General features: G+C 45.0%; 1 protein-coding gene across 1 annotated transcript; it reads left to right on the top strand.

Annotated features, from left to right (window-relative positions):
- The first annotated feature begins 4,966 nt into the window (after window positions 1–4,966).
- On the top strand, window positions 4,967–19,484 carry CNMD (chondromodulin). The gene is made up of 7 exons (XM_027720371.2): window positions 4,967–5,089; window positions 5,481–5,615; window positions 8,038–8,178; window positions 10,816–10,929; window positions 13,587–13,740; window positions 14,993–15,195; window positions 17,534–19,484. Exons 1-7 carry the CDS (start codon window positions 5,018–5,020, stop codon window positions 17,747–17,749), a joined length of 1,035 nt encoding a protein of 344 aa, XP_027576172.1. The 5' UTR covers window positions 4,967–5,017; the 3' UTR covers window positions 17,750–19,484.
- The last annotated feature ends 312 nt before the right edge of the window (window positions 19,485–19,796 follow it).

Below are 19,796 nucleotides of genomic sequence, written 5' to 3'. Positions count from 1 at the left end.
GATGTCCTGCTGGGGATGCCTCCCAAACAGAGCAAACAGGGATGCCTGTCTTCTCCTAGAGTAACATTAGAACACAGGATATTGCAGGGCTTTCCAGAAAGAATTTCACAGCCTTCCAGGAAAAACAATGGGTTTGGTGTTCAAAATTTCATGAGTTGCTGATCAAAAAAGGGAAGACTGTATCAGTGGGGGACAAGAGGTGGAAAAGAGAGCATCCCAGGGGCACTACAACGTCCAGGGACACCACAGAGATGAGAGCCATGGTGATGACACATATATGGGTTTTCATCCTTTGGCTCAGTGCCAGCAAGAATATTTAGAGTTTATCAAAATTCTTAGGTTGTCACTGGTTAAATAACTGTATTTGGGTTTAGCAGCAGAGGAGCTGTGGGGGTGGCTTCTCTGAGAAACTGCTAGAAGCTTTCCCAGTGTCCAATAGAGCCAATGCCAGACAGCTCCAAGACAGGTCTACTGCTAGCCTTGGTTGAGCCCATCAAGGACAGTGCTAGCACCTCTGGGGTAGCAGAGTTAAGAAAGGGAAGGAAAAACCTGGCAAAACAGCAAATGGAGACAGGAGTGGGAATACGTGAGAGAAACAGCCCTGCAGACACCAATGCCAGTGAAGAAGGAGTGGGAGGGGGTGCTCCAGGAGCAAATGGATGCCAGAAGGAGGTTGTGACCATGTGGGAAGCCCATGCTGGATCAGGCTCCTGGCAGAACCTGTGGCCCCATGGAGACAGAAGCCCAGCTGGAGCAGGTTTGCTGGCAGGACTTGTGACCCCACCAGGGACCCACACTAGAGCAGTTCATGCAGAACTGCAGCTATGGGAAAGATTCACACTGGAGAAGTTCATGGAGGACTGTCTCCCGTGGGAGGAACCCCATACTAGAGCAAGGGCAGAGTGTGAGGAGTCCTCCCTCTGAGGAGGAAGCAGCGGCAGAGACAACTTGTGATGAACTGACCACAGCCCCTATTCCCTATCCCCCTGTGCCACTGCTGCATAGAAGGGAGAGAAAATCAGGAGCAAGGCTGAGCCCAGAAAAAAGGATGGGGTGGGGGGGAAATGTTTTTAGGATTTCATTTCATTTTCATTGTCCTACTTTGTTATTGTGGTGGGTTGACTCCAGCTGGATACTAAGTGCCTGCCAAAGCTCTATCACTCCCCATCTCAGCTGGACAGGGGAGAGAAAATATAACAAAAGGCTCATGGGTTGAGCTAAAGACAGGGCAAGATTAGTTTCATTTACTACCAATCAAATCAAAGTCAACATTTTCTTTTTCTGTAGGATTTTTTTCCCCAAAGTTCTTTGGTTATTTTGAAAAGACATCAAGTATGTGGCACCTGAATTGGCACCATGTTATCGTTCTGTAAAGCCATGGAAAAGCAGAGCAGGTTCCCAGTCTCAGTAGCCCTCACAAATTTTTGTTCGGGCCATCATGGAATTCAAATAACTATTTGGAACACTTAGAAAATGAAGATGAAATGCATAAGGAACCATAAGAGACTTACAGAAAGGCACACAGCATGACCAAAGCCTTCTCATTTTTAATATTCCTATTTCTCCTTCTAAACTTTTTCTTTAAACTGAAAAATAATGAGAAAATGTGCTTCCTTGAGACAAGCCAGAACTATCAGCTAAACAACCTCACATTCACCGTAGCACTCCAAGTGCTCTGGAATGCTTTTCAGCCCAGAGGATAATAGTATTAGACGACCAGAAAGGCTGTCCTGTAAAAGACTGTTATTATGATTTCCAGTCTCAGAAGTTGGCTTAATCCAGCTGAGCACACACATGTTATTTAGAGAGGAGACTGGGCTCAGACACTTGTATCATCATCATCTTTATTGCAAATGAAGGGTTCAGCCAGTGAAAGGCAAGTCACGTTTTTTTGTCCTAAGCCCTGCAAACACTGGCTGTTGCACTCATCTTTGCACTCTGCAGCAAGAGTCTGGAGCTGCTGAATGCTGAGCTGTTTGCACAGATTTGCATCTGTCTAAAAAATCATGTTTTCTCTCTTGTCGCCTAATCAATCAAATGGCAAAAGATGCACTCCCTGCACCCTCCAAGGAAAACAGCTCTGTGCCCACACAAAAGGTAAAGCATGAGCATAGGGGTTAACGAGACGTGGTAAGCTGTGAACCGCGTAACAGGAACATTTTTTTCTTTTCTGTCTGCCTGAAATTTCATGCTGCTCTTCCTCTGTCTGTGGAACAAAAGAAGAAGAGGCAATGATGCTCAGAGTTGGGAAAAAAATAATCTGGGATTGTTCCCTGCATGAGAAAAATATGTTTGAAAGATTACTTGAGGAATTTGTACCTTAACTTGAGCAGGGAATGCTGCACAGCTTCTCTCCTGGGGTTTAGGCAGAACAGCTCCCTCCCAAAGGACCAGTTCGCCCACCCACACCTTCCCAGGTGAGCAGGACCCAACTCACACCCCAGCCACCCAAGGACTGTCAGTCGAGCACCAATCCCTGCAGATCAGCTCGTAAATGGCATCATTGCTTGGAATTGTTGGAATCTGCCCATGCCAAAACCCAACAGGGTTGCTACTGCTCCATCAGTGGGGGGGGGGGGGGGGGGGGGGGGAGAGTGAGCCCTCTGACCCCATCCTGTTTGCCCCAGGAGGGATATTGCACTTCATTACACAGCACCTGGAGTGAAGGTTCCTCTGTGAATATCCAGCATGACTGAATTCCACCTATTCAGTCTTTCACCAATATTGTCTTTGCTGACATTCCTCCTCAACACCACCCCCTGAGCTGCACTTTTGCTTGTCAAAACAGCTTGGGTGACTGTCCTTCCAGTCACCTCCCAAAGAAGGAGCCACTGGGCACTCAGATGAGTGTCAGGATGGGAGGGGCAGCAGCTTCCCCACCTCAGTCTCAGGGTAAGCAGCTCAAACAAGTTGAAACCCCCATGAGCATCATCTCTTCCCAGGCAAGCACTCCTTCCCTGGCACATTTTCCCGTGGGAGACAAGCACAGGGGCCTTAAAATAAATCTGTCTTTTTAAAGCAGCAATGCTAAATGAAGGTTTGAGATCAAAGACTGGGATTCTCACATTTTGCCAAGACAGACATATCCATTCACAAGATTTTTGGTGTAACAAAATACTTGCTAATGAAGAGGATCATAATCTTATTATTAGCCCCAACCTAGCACAGTATGTCATTTGAGAGCAGGCTGGAATATGTCCTAGTTTAGGAAGTTGCACAGTAGGCTTTGCTTTTGATTTAATGAGCTGTGATTGTGTTTATTTTCAGCAGAAACTATGCCAGTTAAATTTTGGTTGAAGGTCTGATCGTTAATGACAGTAATCGACGGGAAGGATGAATCTGGGTTCAAGGGAAGGAAAATGGAGACTGTATGTCTCTGATAGTCAGTCACCAAGCACGCAGACTCAAAGCTGCCAGCAGGCTCTGAGCTTTCTCTGCTTTTGCAGTGCTGGATGATGGGTTTTAAACTACTGGTCAAGTCAGTTAAGGGGATTTAGATACGAAAAAAATAAGATTTTTGCAGTTATGGAGTGGGGCACAGAGAAGAGGCAGGTGTAGGAAATCAACTGTGGGGGCCAAACTTGCCTCTCGAGGGATGAGCCATGGTGGGACGAGGTCATCAGCTGGCCTCTGCTATCAAGATCCCAGAAATTTTTAAATGAGGGGACACGTCAGTAGTGTGCAACAACTGAACAAAACAAGACAGACAAGCAAAATGGAGAAGAAAGGGGAAGGGGAAGAGAAATATAAATGGAGATGCATACTCTGAAAAAAAAATGCTACAGCAGATCTAGTTAGTGTAGGCGCTGCTCTGGAGTTAGATGGGGCCCCATGTGGCAGGCTCTCCCCAGATTAACAGCCCCACCACAATGCAGTGCTGTTGCCTGTCTGGATAGCTGGAGCTGGGCCACTGAGCAAGAAAGGCAGGGCAGGACAGGTCACAACTCAGATATCCCCCCTTCATGCTCTTTTTGCAGTTGGTATTTTTTTCTCAGCTTCCAGCCTGGGGAAGGATGCTGTGCTTGGTGTTTGACACCATCAGCCCCAAATGGATCCAGCACAGTTTATTTTCCAGCATCAAAGTGCACACGCAGACACATGCATGAGCATGTATGTACAGGCAGGACATCCATGTGGGGCATGAAAGAAACACAGACATGGACAGACACATGAATAGACACACATAGCCAGTTGTAGCCCTTAAAAGCTTGCACAATATTAAGATGAGTAAACAGATGCAGGTAAACATTACTTTCAAGCAAAATTTCCTATAATCCTACTGTACTTCAGATGCTCAGAAAACAAAACAAAACAAAAACTGAGCATGTCAAATTACAGGAAACACAGGAAATCTGAGAGATACATCCACTTCAGAGGTAAAGGCTCAAGGTATCCATGACCTTAATAAATGAAAATTTTTAAAAAACGCTGTGTAGCATTTCCTCCTCAAGTCAAAGGCAAATCCTTTGCCCCTGCTAAGCCTGTACCAGGCCTGGGCTCAATGTTCCCTTTCCCAGGCTGTGCCCAGCCCGGACATGAGGCTGTTGCCTTGTGCCAGGCAGCGAGGTGTTTAGCAGAGCAATCACCGAACAAGCAGCTTGTCAACTCCAGCGCCTGTGAATTCCTGTGGCAAGTGTAAAAAAGCAGTTAATATGTTGTTCTATTTTAAAAGCTGGTTTTTTTATGACGGCCGTCTCTCTGGCGGGGCATCCCTCCTCTCCGAAACGGCACGCAGAGGGTGTGTGTCCCCTACACCCCCTGCTCGGGAGCTGGAGACCAGACCCGGGCGTGGGGTGGCGGGGGACTGGGCCGGGGCAGGAGGTCACAGCCCCAGGGAGCTCCGGCGGCCGCTGGGCAGCTCAAGGGGCTCATTGTGCCCTGGAGGGGGCGGTCCTACCCTCCCCGCCGGCCGGGGCCGGGAGCGGGGCGGGCCGGGGCGGTGCAGCCCCCCGTCGGGGCTGAGGCCGGGACCGGGGCGGCGGCGGAGCCCGGGGCACCTCTCCATCCCGCGGTAGTCATGGCAGAGGGCTCCGAGAAGGTGCCCATCGCCCACGCTGGGCCCGATGATGTGGAACTGTGCCTGCCCCCCGTGAGTGATGCGGGGCGGCACCGGGCGGGACCGGGTGGGATGGGGACAAAACCTGTCGGGAGGGAACGGGACCGAGTGGGTCGGGATGTGACGGCACGGGTCGGGTCGGGAGGGGACGGGACGAGTTTGGTACCGGGATAGGTCAGGTCGGGTCGGGTCGGTACAGGTCGGGATGTAACGGGACGGATCAGGACAAAACGGGTCGGGTGGGATCGGATCCGGACCGAACAGATCGTGATGGGGTCGTATTAGGACGGGTCAGGTCTGGTCAAGCCCAGGGCTCAGGACGGGTCGGGGTTCGAACGGGGGTGCCGGGGCGCGGGTCCCGCCGGGCCGGGGTCTCTGCCCGTCCGGGGGTCCCCGCTCCGCTCCAGCCCCGCTCTCTCCGCAGGCGTACGCGGCGGCGGCGCCCCCCGGGCCCGGGCGGCTGCTGAAGGCCGGAGCCGCAGTGCTGATCGCTGGAGCGCTCCTGCTCCTGGCCGGAGCCATCGGCGCCTTCTACTTCTGGAAGGCCACGGAGCAGCAGGTGAGCGCGGCTGGCGCCGGGCCCAGCGGCACGTCCGCACCCGGAGGCGGGCGGGCTTGGAGCTCTTGCACGTACGGAGAAGGCGTGGGTTGGAAACTCTTCTTGCAAGGTCTATAAAGAGGTCTTTATTTTTCTCTTGTATTTTTTTTCCATGCTTTCAAAAATTTCCAAACACCTAAAATCCAAACCCGCAATCACTATCTTTGGTGGCTGTTTGGATGGAGCTTCCTGGAAGCACATTTACTAGCAAACACGAAACATCTTTGAAAGCACAGATGCTACATTGATTTCTGCTTGCAAATGCTCGGTGAACTCAAACCCCAACAAGACCCTGGGGATTCACATCCTGGGCAAGCTCCAGCTCTCAGGACAAAAAAAGCATTGAAATGTGTAAATTCCTTTTTCACATCATCTGCATTCTTGATCCACATTCTACCTAGACCCTCAAGTATATAATGCTATAATTAACCCAGTAACAGGCACCATTATTTCACTCTGATGCTTTGTATGACTGTGCATACACTTAGGCACTTTTGCTTAGCAGCTGTGGAGCAATTTTTAAAGTCTTGGTAAGTTTTGTTATTTACAGTTTCCGGGGCACACGTAAAACCCATGAAAATGAGAAGCTGTTGGTCAGTGTAAGAACCAAACCTCAGAGCATTAGAACATGTTTACAGATTAACTTTTCTTTCTGTTTACACAGTATTTGTGTTTAAAGCATATTTGAGACATGATGGTACACACATAAATGTGACTTATTCCATAAATTAAGTTAGTATCCTTGAATTTACCTTGGAAGAAGTTTTGTGCTGCCTCCGGTCACTCGCCAGTCCTCATCAAGGAGAGCCTTGTGTGAATTCCAGCAACCAGAGCAGAGGTTCCTCTGTGAGACACACCCACACACAGAGCGATAATTCAGATAATCAGAAAGAAAAGTACAAGGTTTTCCCCCAGAAAGACAGGACACGCTGCTGACCTCCAAGACATGCTGCAAGAGCCATCTACTTCTCTAGGCTTTTGAAAAGAGAGAAGGCCACAAATGGGGATACAGTGCATTCAGCTCTGAGGAGGTGGGTGCACTTATGGAGTACAGGACAAAGTTTCACCTTTTTTTATTGCTCCCATCATCTAAATTCAGCCTTGCAAAATATGTCACATTCACAGGAGTCATTAAGCTTCAATGTTGATCTCTAGATGTGAAGTTGATCTCCCAGTGAAGACACTGAGAAACCTGAGTTATTTTTCCAAGCTGCCTTCAATCTCAGAAAGCTGCAGTTGACTTGCAAATGTTTAGGAAGCAACTGTAAAAATTATATTCAGGGTCATTCATTAAAAAAATAAGGCATTTTTTAATCCTTATTTTTATTTTATATTTTTAAATTCTTCCTTAACTGACAGGGGTATCAAAGTCTCTACTGAAGCTCAGCCCTTATCAGGGGAGGCCACATAGATTGGTCTGGTTCTATGAACCACATTCAACAGGAGTCCTAGACAGCTAAGAATATGGGAATGACTCTGTATAACTGAGGAACCATGAATCTTCAGCACCTTAGACTTTCTTGAGCGAAGGTGAGAGAAGAAGAAATTTGTCTCTAGCTGTCAGTGTAAATTTTTCATTAAAATGCTGCAAAGGCTCTTTTAAGACCCAAAATAAACTGCTTGTGCAGCACTTCTGGCAGAGCTGCACAAGAGAATCACAAAAGCCCTCCACAGATTGTGGTCCTCCAGCAAATACAAACCACGTTGCAGCTTTCCTCATTGAAAATAGGATAAGAGCAAATACGCTGACAAGGAAAATACAAGCCTATACAACTTCACATCCAATTTAAACAAAGTTCACATCCATTACAAGCTGGGAAGCATGTTCGTATTCAAGAGGAACCTGTTTTTCTGTGCCTCAGCAGAACATCCTAATACATAAATAGGGGTTGGTCTCCTTCAGAGTAGGATATTCGCTCCTGCTTTCCTTTGGGAATCATGCCAGCATAACAAGCAATTCCTAAAATATGACCTAGAAGAAGGTTTTTAGGTCAGAGTGAACCCGGATGTGGACTCACCTCACATTGTTTTTGAGTAGAACTGTGAGCACTCCCTGGAAGGGGGACCTCAGGAGGTCTCTAGTCCAACCTGCTGCTCAGAGCAGGGACAGCTGTGGGTTCAGAAATGGTTCCTCAGGGCTTTATCCAGTTGGGCCTTGAAAACTTCCAAGGATGGAGACTGAACAACCTCTCTGGTCTAGCTGCCCCACCACCAGCCTGCCCCGATGGTCCAGTAGTGCAGTGTTGATTGCTGGAGGGTTATCAAATGCTTACAGAAGCAAAAGTTAGAAGGGATATGATAGTCAGATTGACCCACTGCCCAGTGTAGGAGGAAAGCAATAAGCAACTACTAGCATGTGCTATTGCTCTTTTTTCAATTCCAGGTGTACAACGTTCACTACACTATGAGCATTAATGGAAAAGTACAAGATGGATCAATGGAAATAGATGCTGGAAATAACTTAGAGACATTCAAAACAGGAAGTGGGAATGAAGAGGCTGTTGAAGTTCATGATTTTCAGATCGTAAGTACTGTCACCCTTGTCCTTCATGTAACATGCTCCACTGCTGGACTCTAAGGACACCTTGCCCTGCCCTGACTTCTCTGCCCCAGTCAGTCTCAGGTTCCAGCCTCCAAACATCCGCACAAACATTCTTACTCTCCTGGCTTGCTTTCACAGGGAGACAGGCAGTTTCCTCCTAAACAAAATCTAAGTGCTTTTTGGGAATAAGCCATGCCATGTACCACTCCGGGAAGTAATATGGATCAGGCTACATCAGATTTGGCTCCATGTTAACGCTCTGCATTTTCACACCACTGAGCAGAACTACAACATGCAACCTTGAGATCTTGCTAGAAAAACATTCTGGCAGGCTGTGAAACAACCCTTGCATGATTTCCTGTCATTTGAACTGGAAAAACCACCTCCCCCAAACATACTTGTTTTAGGAGCATAGGGTCAAGACAGTAAGTCAGCTAGACACCAAGGAGAGACCACTATACAGCGCTTGACCTGGGGAGCTTGCTCTGCCCTGAGATCAAGGATGGGAGCTGCTCTCCATGGCTTGGCCTAAGTTCATCCCCAGGGGAGAGGATGGAGGCATTTAGCACAGATTATGCATCCATTCACCAAATGCAAGGTGCTGGGTCACTTGGATTGAAGCAAACACATTTGGGTACACCAGCAACTTGGCTGTGGCTGCTCAGCACAGTGCCTGGACCAACAGATACCAAATCTCAGCACAGTTCAACAGATTGGACAGAGTAGTTCACTGACCTGTACCACCCCTGAGTTACTAAGGGCACATCTATGTGATGCTGCAGAAACCCATTTCCAGGGCCCAGACTCTGCAGTTAATGTTCTCAGGTGCAAAACACTCAACTTCAGAGTTAAGTCCTCTGTAAGTCAAAGCAGCACTGAAAATAAAGATGTTGCTGCTAGGAAGCATCTCTGCCTCTGGAGCAGCCACCTTCCCCTTGCTGGATCTAGAAAGGCAAGGAAATTCAGCTCCTTGGCTTCTCAGCAAGTACAAACAAATCCATGCCAGGAGACCCAGGAGACCCTGGACCCCAATCACAGGACCGCAAGTTGCCAAGTTGCGGTTCTGCCTTTACGGAACTCTCATTAACATCACCATAGCAACATTATTAGCAGCATCTACAGTGAGCTCTTCTCATTTGCCTTTGCGATTTCACATCCACTCAAAAGCATCAGTCCACTGGAGAGATACCAAATTCATTTTGCCTCTACATGTGTTGCTGGTAAGTACTGCCTGTCGTACCCAGGTCAGAAATCAGCTCCCAACACCAACCAGCTAAAAGGACCTCCTAGGGACAGGGCTCTCTTGTAATTACAGAGAGCCAGGACCAGGCTCAGTGAGAGCAAAGGGATGCTGCCCCTTGGGTTTTGAGCCAAGAATGCACAAAAAGGTGAAAGCAACTGAAGAGATGTGCTTCCGACGGATTAGTATTTACATCAGTAGCTTTCGATTGACTGGCATTGCTGGAATGATTGCACAGTCAGTGAAGGCCTGGATTTGGCAATATTAGGGTACTCCTAGCATGCCTGGTGCATCACAAAGCCTTATTTCCTAGTGCACCCATCCCTGCACAGCCATCCCCTCTCTTACTGCTCAACAATTAGTCACTTTGTTTTGATGGGGGTGTGCCTAGCTATGCAGGACCTGCAACATACAGGACATGACTCAGGTGTCCCAGTACCATCCATCTCATGCTGCACTAGATGGCCAGGGCACCCACGATGCCCCTTCAGGGCAGATGAGAGGGGCCATGCTGACACCCATGCCCCCTTGTCCTGGCAGCTAGAGGCCAGGCAGAAAACTAGCACATCTCAAAAGGCACTAAGTAATTGTATTTCAGTGGTTGGCTGGAGCATGTGCAACTTATGAAAAACAAGAAGTTTTGTCATTTACAACAAGGTATCTAAATTTATAACATAAAAAAAGAGTTCTTTTATGGATACCCAAATCTTACAGCAGAAATGTAGAAACTACAGACAAGGTTCCCATAGCAAAATGTTGATGCCTAAGGTTCTGGCACAGGTCTGGAAGGTACACCCCAAGACTTTCTGAAGACTTGCTCCCTCTGGAGCTCCTTCTCTTGCTTAAAACTAGACATCCATGGTTTATGCAACTGTGTTTCACCCTAGCAGGCGAGACGAAGTCCCACACACAGATTTCTGCACCAAATTTCCCATCACGAACTTCCCCTTGCTGTCACAGCCACTTACATGTATAAATTGAACTAAGCTGCCCCCATATTTTTGTAAATCTGTGTCACAAGGGTACCACACCACCAGCTAACACAACTTTGAGACTTCCTACGTTAGGTGCTAAGTTACAGTTCAAATCGTGTCAAGTAATTCCTTAACAGAGTTACTCCAAGTAGCCTACAGCTTCCATGGAAGCACTTACATAAAACACCCCCCACTTTCAGAAATGAAGCAAAAACTTCTAGACCCATTTGACCAAAATTGTGAAGCTAAAATGATGAGAGAAGAGTGTTTTATTGCATCTGGTTTTAAATAAGATTAGCATTCAAAATGAAAATTTGGTGGCAATTTTAGCAGAGCTGAGGTGCTTTCTTGGGATAGCAAGGAGCTGGAGGGATGTGCACAACCCTCTGCCTTCTGCTTTTGCAGGGCATAACTGGGATCCGTTTTGCTGAAGGAGAAAAGTGTTACATCAAAGCTCAGCCAAAAGCTCACGTCCCCGAAGTTGATGCTATGACTAAAGCGAGCCTCTCATCTGAGCTGGTAAGGGGTAATCTAATTATTTATTTTTCAACTACTCTTTGTACAGAGAGGGTCTTAAAGTGGTATTTAAATACAACTAAAAATGAGATTTGAAAGCCACTGTGGCTAGTTGTAGGGTTGTTGAGGATAGTGAATGATAGCTGAGGATTCACTGACTGGTTGCAAGGGGTTCCTGAAAAGCAAGATTGGTGTCAGACATGTCACTGTGTCCAGGGACATCGTGAGAGGCTGCAGATTAGTGAGTGGGGAAGCCACAGACCGATCTCTAACAGATCCATAGGAGACCTCCATGACAAAAGCACCTGCCTGAGAATAGGCTGTGCACAAGGCTGGAAGGGAGAGCGTGGAAGAAGCAGCTCTTTAGTCAATGCAATCATGGTAGATCCCAGGAGATTTCTATCAATGCTCTTGAACAGAAGCATGGACTCCATCACTCAAGCCCTCTGAAATAGTCAATCAAAGGGAATTGTGGAAAATATGGCAAAAATTCAGGTAACTCAGAAGAAATAATAATTTTTTAAAAATTAAGAAATTGCCTTCTTAGCGTCGAACAATTTTACAACATGGCAACTAAATTTCATAGAATCTGAATCACAGCCAGAAAAAAGGCTGCAGTTCTCACCCAGATACTGCCAAACCGTCTCCTCACCTCACTTTTGCAAAAAAAGCCTATAGCTTTATGTGCGCAAAGTCTGAGTTTCCCAGAGCTCAGACCCCCAAACCCATCTCTCACACAGAAGTGGCTCCAGTGACTTGAGTATGGCTGAGCCTGGACACTGGTGGGGGCTCAGCTACTGTCAGGAGAGCACAGGAGATTCACAACCTCTTTCCCTAGGTTTGCTCTGGTCCCAAGAGAATAAAAGCAGATACAATTCCCAAGGAGAGAGGCACTGTTAAGGCTGTACCTACCTGCAATGGTGCTGTGATTACTGAACATCTGCTTCAAAACTAAGGGGAAAAAGGTCTCCAAACCAAGTCAGCAAGGCAGCAGAAATGTCACAAAGCCCCCTGAAGCTGGTGGAATTTTCCCCATGGTAGGAAAGAGAACTTGCACAAATTCCAGACAGAGAGCTCCATCTTTCCTGCCTTGCCTTATTTTAAAGGCAGCTGGGCTTTTTGTCTTCACTCGCACTACTGCCTAAAGATAAAGTTTGAATTTTTCATCTCTTTGTAAGAACAAAGTCATAGACCTGAAGACATTATCCTAAAACGGTCAAAAAGTTATTTCTAATACTTTACCTGGTGACAACAAGCCTGTTTCCTTGTCCTGTTTTTTGTGCATTTTCTCCAAAGATGCATCACCTACATGAATGCTGCAATGAATTGTATGCACCGAGGCCAAAACAAGCAGGCAACTCAGTGCTATCATTAACCTTTCCCTGACATTCGACTTTCCAGGCTAGATGTACAACAGGAATGGCAAAATAGTATTTATTTTTCCTAGAGCAAGTCCTCTCTCTCATATGCAAGTATTTAGGAGAAAGTATGCATATGCTCTTTTCTTATAACACGTATCATAACATTGCTTAAAAAAATGGTTGAGTAAAGTGAGTTTTATAGATACCCAAATTCTGTCCGCTCACAAGTCAGGATCATCTCAAACAAAAACAAAGGGTATTTTTATTTCTGAAAACTAGACTTAGATATTTCTGATGTTGATAAAAGCTTAAGTGAGAGAATATAAATAAAGAGCAGTAGACAGATTGGAAAGCAAACTTAAATGACTTGAGACCTACAAAAGAAATCAATAAACACACTAAAGAAACAACAACCCAAGGGAGTAAATTGATCTAGTCAGTTATATAACAAGTTTTGATGACTTTTATGAAAGCAATTTAGAATTTTAACTTTGAAACCATACTGTTTTTCATGATTCAAAAGTTGGTTTTCTTTTAATATTTCACTGTTGCTATAAAATACTTACACATTTTATGTAAAATAATACTTTGAACTAACAACTTTAAAGAATCAATCACTGGCATTTTCCTGCATTACTTTGAAGATATGAACCAAAAACCTGCAGGGTACACTTCAAAAAGGCAGGCTCCTTTAACTTGCACTTCAAGTTTTTGGTCAATTGAATTGCTTTTACCAAACAAGACCTTTAATCAGACCGATCACGTTGACTTATAACTGGAAGCTGGAGCAGCTCTCAAGCTATAATCCTCTCTAAAACTTCTGAACAAGATTCCACCCCCCATCCCCTGCACACATTGTAAATACAGTTATATTGGGAGTACATCAAATGTGAATGGGGCATAATAAAAGATTAGGGGCTTGGGTTTTGCTGGAGTATTTCATTGCTGCTTTGCTGAAGGTGGTAAATCTTCACAGTTTCTACCACCTGGAATACTGATGCTTTGAACTAAAAAGATCTCTGACACCCAGCCCATGCACATGGGGCAAAAGCCTTCCAGGAGTGAAATGGGTGAAATCACAGCCCCAGCAAAGCTGACAGTAGTTTTGCCCTTTGTTTCAGCTGCAGCAGCCTTTCCCCAGGCCTTGGCTCTGTAAAGTCAGTTCACATTCATGCAACAGAAGGATGCTCAGTATTAGTTGCAGCGGGTGATTATACAGCTTGGTGCTCAAGAATTAACAGAAAGCAGGCACATGACTGCTCACTGAGCAGCAAAGGATTTACACTCTTCTATTTGCAGGAAGATGAAATCATGCCTGTGAGATTTGACAAAAATTCCCTTATCTGGGTGGCTGCAGATGAGCCTATCAAGCATAACAGCTTCCTAAGCCCCAAAATTTTAGAGCTTTGCGGGGATCTTCCAATTTTCTGGCTGCGACCAACATATCCCAAAGGTAACACTTCTTTTATTTAAAAAGTATCTTATCCCTCCCTTCATCTAAATGCCTTCCCGACATCATGTTTGCCACTGAAACTTGCACATCTGGGAAACCAGACTCCTCTCCTCCCTTGCCCAGCCTGTTTTCCCATGCCTTTGTGGGTTCATGCCGAGATTGGGGGTTTGAAGTTTATCCATTAGAGATTTTCCATATTTGTATTTCCTCAGACAATTTATACAGCCCATGTGGGTGTCTATGAGATGAAACATTCCCAGAGAAATTAGCCTCCTTCCACAGAATGACAAGAGCTCAAACTAGCCCCCAAAACGTTGAGGTAGCTGACACCAGGTAGCAGGAACATTCTACCTGGCCAAGAGTTGGGGAATATCAAGCTCCTGGCCTGGGACCATAGCCTGTCCTGTTTCCTACCCTGCTTCTCCAGAGGATATCAGTGGAGTGGAAGGATGAGATGCTTTAAGCTACCCAACTGGTGGATGGTTTGTGAGGTTCTGGGGGTAGTCCCAACACTGAAGTACTCTTGTCACCCAGAGCCAAGTTTAGCAAAGGTGTTCAGGAGTCATGAGGGAGACAGCAACTTCTCCAGGTGACTTCCAGGTCTAAGAGGAGAGAAGGCTTGAAAAGATTTATTCTTCCTTGGTCCAGTTAATATCAGAACACTTGGGGAGGACAACACAAGCCAAAAAAATTCACCACATTTCAGAGCACCTGTGGATCCAAGCTACCAACATTTTCCACTTTGCTCATGACCTTGCCTATCCCACTGAGCAACAAAAGAGCAGTATCAAAGCTGTCCAGAACCTGTTTCCACCAGGTTCCCCAGCTGTCCTTGAGAGCAGGGCACCATTCTGTCATAAAATCATTTTTAAAAAATGAGATGTGTATGACTGGTCTTGCTAGTGCTAGCGACTGCTGCTGACTTGGCATCAGTGACCACGGGGTGGGTCAAAAAACCCCCAACCAATCTTCTCACACACATTTTGCCTCAAGGAGGGGAAGAGGGGAGAAAAAAAGGTAATCATACTGTTTTGGATTGACATTGGCTGCAGATACAACAAAGAAAGGCAAGCAGCTCCCATGGGGATGCTCATGGTTTACTAACGCACAGCTTTGGTTTTCTCTCTGCCCTCCATCCTCTCCTTTTTTCAGTATTTAAAGAAATCACTGAAACATTAGATAAATACAAGGAACCTTCTGTTTATCTTTACTTTGAATGTTCAAGATTATCCTCTGGTGATTATTTCTTCAGATAACCAAAGGAGAGAAATGAAGAGAAACAAGCGCCAATCAGGATCAAACTTTGATGAGGAAGACTTGGAAGCTGCTGCTGAAGAAGTAAACCCCAGGTCACCTACAGTGCAACTGAGTCAAGAGCTTGATCACCAGTTTAATGACACCAGGCCAATGGGACGAGAAACAGATCAAACATTTAATCCAGACAACCCATATAATGTAAGTATTCGCACTGCAATCTTCTCTCAGAGCTCAGATGGTGATGCGGGGTTTGTCTTTTTTTTTTTTTTTAATCTGCACAATTTTGCCTGTTCAGCTTTACTCTGAAATAACAGACTTGCAAAACACCTAAGAAGCTAAAAAAAGTCTTCCCTCAGTCCTCTTCTCCAGTTTTGATTAGATTTCAGTCTGAAACAAGTACAAGTGCTTGAGATCACAAGGTTAAGGCAAGTTGATGCCAAGTTGCTTTTGGGGGTTTCCAGGTTCATATGGAAACAGCACTGGAGATCTGACAAGGATAGCACCTTCTGAAAACAAACCAAAGCTGGTCGACAGCTGAACCCCATCATTTACTATGTGAAGAGAGAGTCCAGTAGCTAGAAACATGCTTTGCTCTGAAACAGAAATTAGTATCACAAGTGACTACTACAGAGGAAAGCAGTAGCAGTGTCTGATTGCAAAGAGATTACGGTCCAGCCAAATAAATTTGTTTTTCTCAGCCTCTTCTCTATCAGGGTAAGCAACTCTAGTCTAGCAAGCAACTGGCAGAGAAGAATCTGTTTAGACAGCAACAGTGGATGGAGGATGACTATCATAAAACTCGTTCTCACCCTTTGAGAAGCAGCAGCCCACAGAAAGAGCACGGGAGCCACCCTGCCGTGTCCCAACACCTCTGCTGCGCTGCAGGAAAGCTGGCTGTACAGTAGGCACCTTCCAGTCTACTGCACCAGCGCCAGACAATTTACACTCATCATTTGGTGCAGCAGGAATAAGTCATTTTAATACAACACTGTCACAAGATAAATGCCTCCTGCTTTGGAAGCAAGTCCCAGCTTTGACTTGACATTTATGCAACAGCAGGAGATCATTATACTGTGACAGCATTCTGCAGAGTTGACATCCCTTAATTAAACTTAAATTAATCACTCCAAATAAAGTGGATCTAAATCGACTCTCTCATGAGATAGTAAAACGGCAGTGGCACTGGAAGGTAACTTCTCACAGCTACTGACGTGAACATGTCCATGAGGTCTGAGCTGCCCTGCCCCTGGAGGGCAGTGGCAGAGCAACTGCCACAGGTCTGTTCTTCCAGCCAAGGGCTGACAGGCCAAATGGAGAATGGCCAGTCAGATACTGGTCATCAGACTTCCCTCAGCCTGCAGAGCAGGATTCACCTTCACCAACAGTTACTGCACAGATGCCGATATCCAAGCTTCCTTAGAGATCAAATAATTTGATTGAAAAGGACCATTAGTAATACTGTAAGTCTTTCCTGAAGGATTAAATGAATCCTCCCTAGAGCTATTTCTCTTCACCCACTGTAAGTGGAGCCTGGACAACGAGCTCAGGTGTAGAAGTTCACAGTGCAGGTATCTGAATTCAAGGATGATGAATCCTGACCAAGGAAACAACATCCTCCCTGCTCCCAGGACTGGGAATGAGTTGCTGGGGTCCCAAACAACACCCAGCTGTCACCAGTGTCCTGTACAACCCCAGTCAAGAGATGGCACCTTTCCGTGTCCCACCTTTTTGTTGTGCTGCTAGTTTTATGAATGTACCAGCTGACTGGTACTTCAGTATTTGCTCTTTGCTGCTGCTTTTCTTGAAATAACACCAATGGGCAAAGAACAACTGAGCTCCAAAAAGCAGAATATCCAGGTTACCTTTTTCCCACAGAAAGGAGGAAAGGAATTTTGAAGGGTAAAGGTTTTTATGTATGCTTTGCTCCATTTAACTCCTTACTGTCAGCTACAGAACAGGCAGAATTCTCACTGTCCACAACGCACCTTAGTGTGGTGGGAGTGGGAGGGCAGGAAGCAGACAGAGACAAGGGAGAAATACTCAGAAAACTGCAGGGGACCAGGGGAATACCTTAAAGAGTAGTTTCCTAGGAATGCTGTAAAAATCATTAAAATACAAAAATTAAAACGAAACATAAAAGACACAGCATATACTTCAGGCATCATCACCTACACAAAAGACTCAGATAACTGTCTTGAAATCTTTTTCATCACTAATATTTAAAACTTGGGAGCTTTCTGTTGCTGGATCTTTTGCAAGGACTGTAGAAGAAAAACAAGGTAGTTAGAGCTGCCTGTTGTTCCTTTCATTTTACATGGGTGATTGCACCAATTCTCCACTTCTGCCAAAGAGAGCAAGACAAAAGAAAAAAAATAATAAAGCAAGATGCACGGGTCACTTAGTGGGAGCTTAGTTAACTTCCAGAGGCCCAAGATTTCAGTTTTTACCCTTTGTGGGGTTAACAGGAGCATGGGTTTGTTCTGCCATTCTGTGAGAATGAGAGCACCGGGATGACATTTAATATTTTACATTTCAGCAGCTGGAAGGTGAAGGGATGGCTTTTGACCCCATGCTGGATCACCTGGGCGTGTGCTGCATTGAATGCCGGCGCAGTTACACACAGTGCCAGAGAATCTGCGAGCCCCTCATGGGCTACTACCCGTGGCCTTACAACTACCAAGGGTGTCGCACCGCCTGCCGAATCATCATGCCTTGCAGCTGGTGGGTTGCTCGTATCATGGGTGTTGTGTGAGAGAAAGCCTTGACAAAAAAAATCTTTAAAAAAATCAGGAGACTTGACAACGTAAGCAGGAATTGCAATGACGACAAACTGGTAACAGACTACAACCAAAGCAGCAGTACCGATCCTGGTTTTCAAAATCAAAGTATGTTTTACTGCACCAGAAGCAAGGTCAGATATTCTAACTTCAAATTAAAATCTTAAGTTAATATTCTATTAGATTTACAAGTGACAAGGGTATATTAGCACTTGCTGAATTACAAAACTGAGACATTCCCCAAAAAAGACAGTAATAAACTTTGCTCACAAACTCGTTTAGCAGTCCAGAACCTTGCCTATAAACTCAGCCTTTCGTAACAAAATCCCCTCTTTCCAAGCTACATGTGAAAATTTACATCCAATTAGGCAACTAGCTCAACTTGTACACTTGGGAGTGCCTTTCATCCATGCAGCTTACTTAAATAAATCACAAGTTAAGTTGCTCCCCGTTAAGTTGCTCCCCTTTGCTATTTGGAGTTGCCAGGTCATTATGAATGGTTATAAACCAATTACAGCATACCTTTCCCCCAAAGCTGCTCCAGGGGACACGGGAAAGCACACATTGTGCTAAATCGGAAACAAACAGCAGGAAAAGGGGCTGTAGAAGGGAATGTGCGTGGCTGCAGAATCAAAACCCTTCGCACATCCCAACATCAAAGAAGCCTCAGCATTAAGAATCTTGTATCCATGATACCACTGTAGTGTCTAACAAGTATCTGCTATCCAGTTACTACAGCAAGAGTATTTACGTGCAGTTGCAGACCAAAGAGCCTCAAGGCCCTTCAGAATCTGCAACAGCCACTGTAATTTATAAATCCTTGAATTAGACACTTTTGACACAAGATTACAACCCCTCTTTATTCCACATGGATAGCAGCCATTCAGACTAGCTCCTTTAGCTTCAATGAAACTAACCTCTGTTCCCTGAAGAGAAACTGCTTACCAGCAAGGAGAAAAAAAAAAAAAAAAAAAGAAAAAAAAAAGAGTTTCTCATCTCACCCTTTTTGGTTAGGCAAACTCTGCAATTATTGGGATTGATCCTATTAGATTTTAAACCTCTAAGGAAGGTACTAAGCCAAAATACTCAAAGATGGAATGACTTAGTATTGACTAGCCTTGAAAACCAAAGACAGAGGTATTATACCGCCTTCATCCATACTATACATCCTGAACCCTACCACCGAGTTTATGGAGCCATCTAGATGGTCTTTATGAACAAAAGGGTCCAATTTTTCTTAAAGTTCACTTTCTGGAGCATTCACTTTTTTGACTAAACAGCTCTTGAGATGTTGCAAGCCCAGTAATGTTATTAACACTGCGTGAGACACAGAAAAGAGGAATTAATTTGACATAATCATGGCTTAAAGAAAATAAAGACAACCTCATGTGAAATGCTAAACTGCATATCTAAAAAGCAAAGTGTTAAATGAGAATAAGATGACACTAGAATTCAGTATTTTGTTCTATTGTAGCTTTTTTAATGTAAGCTTCACCTTCCCTTAATCTGAAGGACAGACTCGCTTTGAAATATTTAAATTATAAACTTCTTAAAGTGGGATTTCAAGGCCTGTTAAATTTGAGTTTCTCCTTTTTAAACTGAAAATGACCTTGATCATTATGTTGTTTTAGCAGTATGTCATTCATATGCTTAGAAAAGTCAGGTTTCCTTTTTTTTTTTTACTGCACATTAAACAAATACATTAAAAAACAACAATCGCTTTCTGTGCCTTTTTCAATGTAGAAACTGTAACAATTCCTTTACATACTCGTTCAAGAACTGTCTAGAGAGAAAAGGAAGGGGATCAGCAAGTGAAACACTGAAGGCAAAAAAGAAGGAAATATGACTATAGCTGAACTAGACTGTTGCTGTCTTGCATCTTGAGGCAACCTGTGACCTGCTTCTCTCTGTCTCCCCCCATAAAACAAAGTTTCCTTCTGAAGACAAAGAAAACCTTTTTGTAGGTGATTTACCTGTCTACACATTCTTAAGAAAATTGATTCTTCCTAAACAAAAGCTTGC

Source organism: Pipra filicauda, unplaced genomic scaffold (assembly GCF_003945595.2).
Source record: "Pipra filicauda isolate LSUMZ 115617 unplaced genomic scaffold, ASM394559v2 scaffold28_size6257848_pilon, whole genome shotgun sequence".
Lineage (NCBI taxonomy): Eukaryota > Metazoa > Chordata > Aves > Passeriformes > Pipridae > Pipra > Pipra filicauda.
Note: the sequence above shows the minus strand (reverse complement) of the source record. Positions and strands in the feature narration are given on the sequence as shown.

Excerpts from the sequence above, each read along its gene's own strand:
- CNMD (XM_027720371.2), top strand. The coding sequence starts at position 5,018 with ATGGCAGAGGGCTCCGAGAAGGTGCCCATCGCCCACGCTGGGCCCGAT. Across the intron at positions 8,179-10,815 it reads AAGTTCATGATTTTCAGATC|GGCATAACTGGGATCCGTTT; the intron begins GTAAGTACTGTC and ends CTGCTTTTGCAG. Across the intron at positions 10,930-13,586 it reads CGAGCCTCTCATCTGAGCTG|GAAGATGAAATCATGCCTGT; the intron begins GTAAGGGGTAAT and ends TTCTATTTGCAG.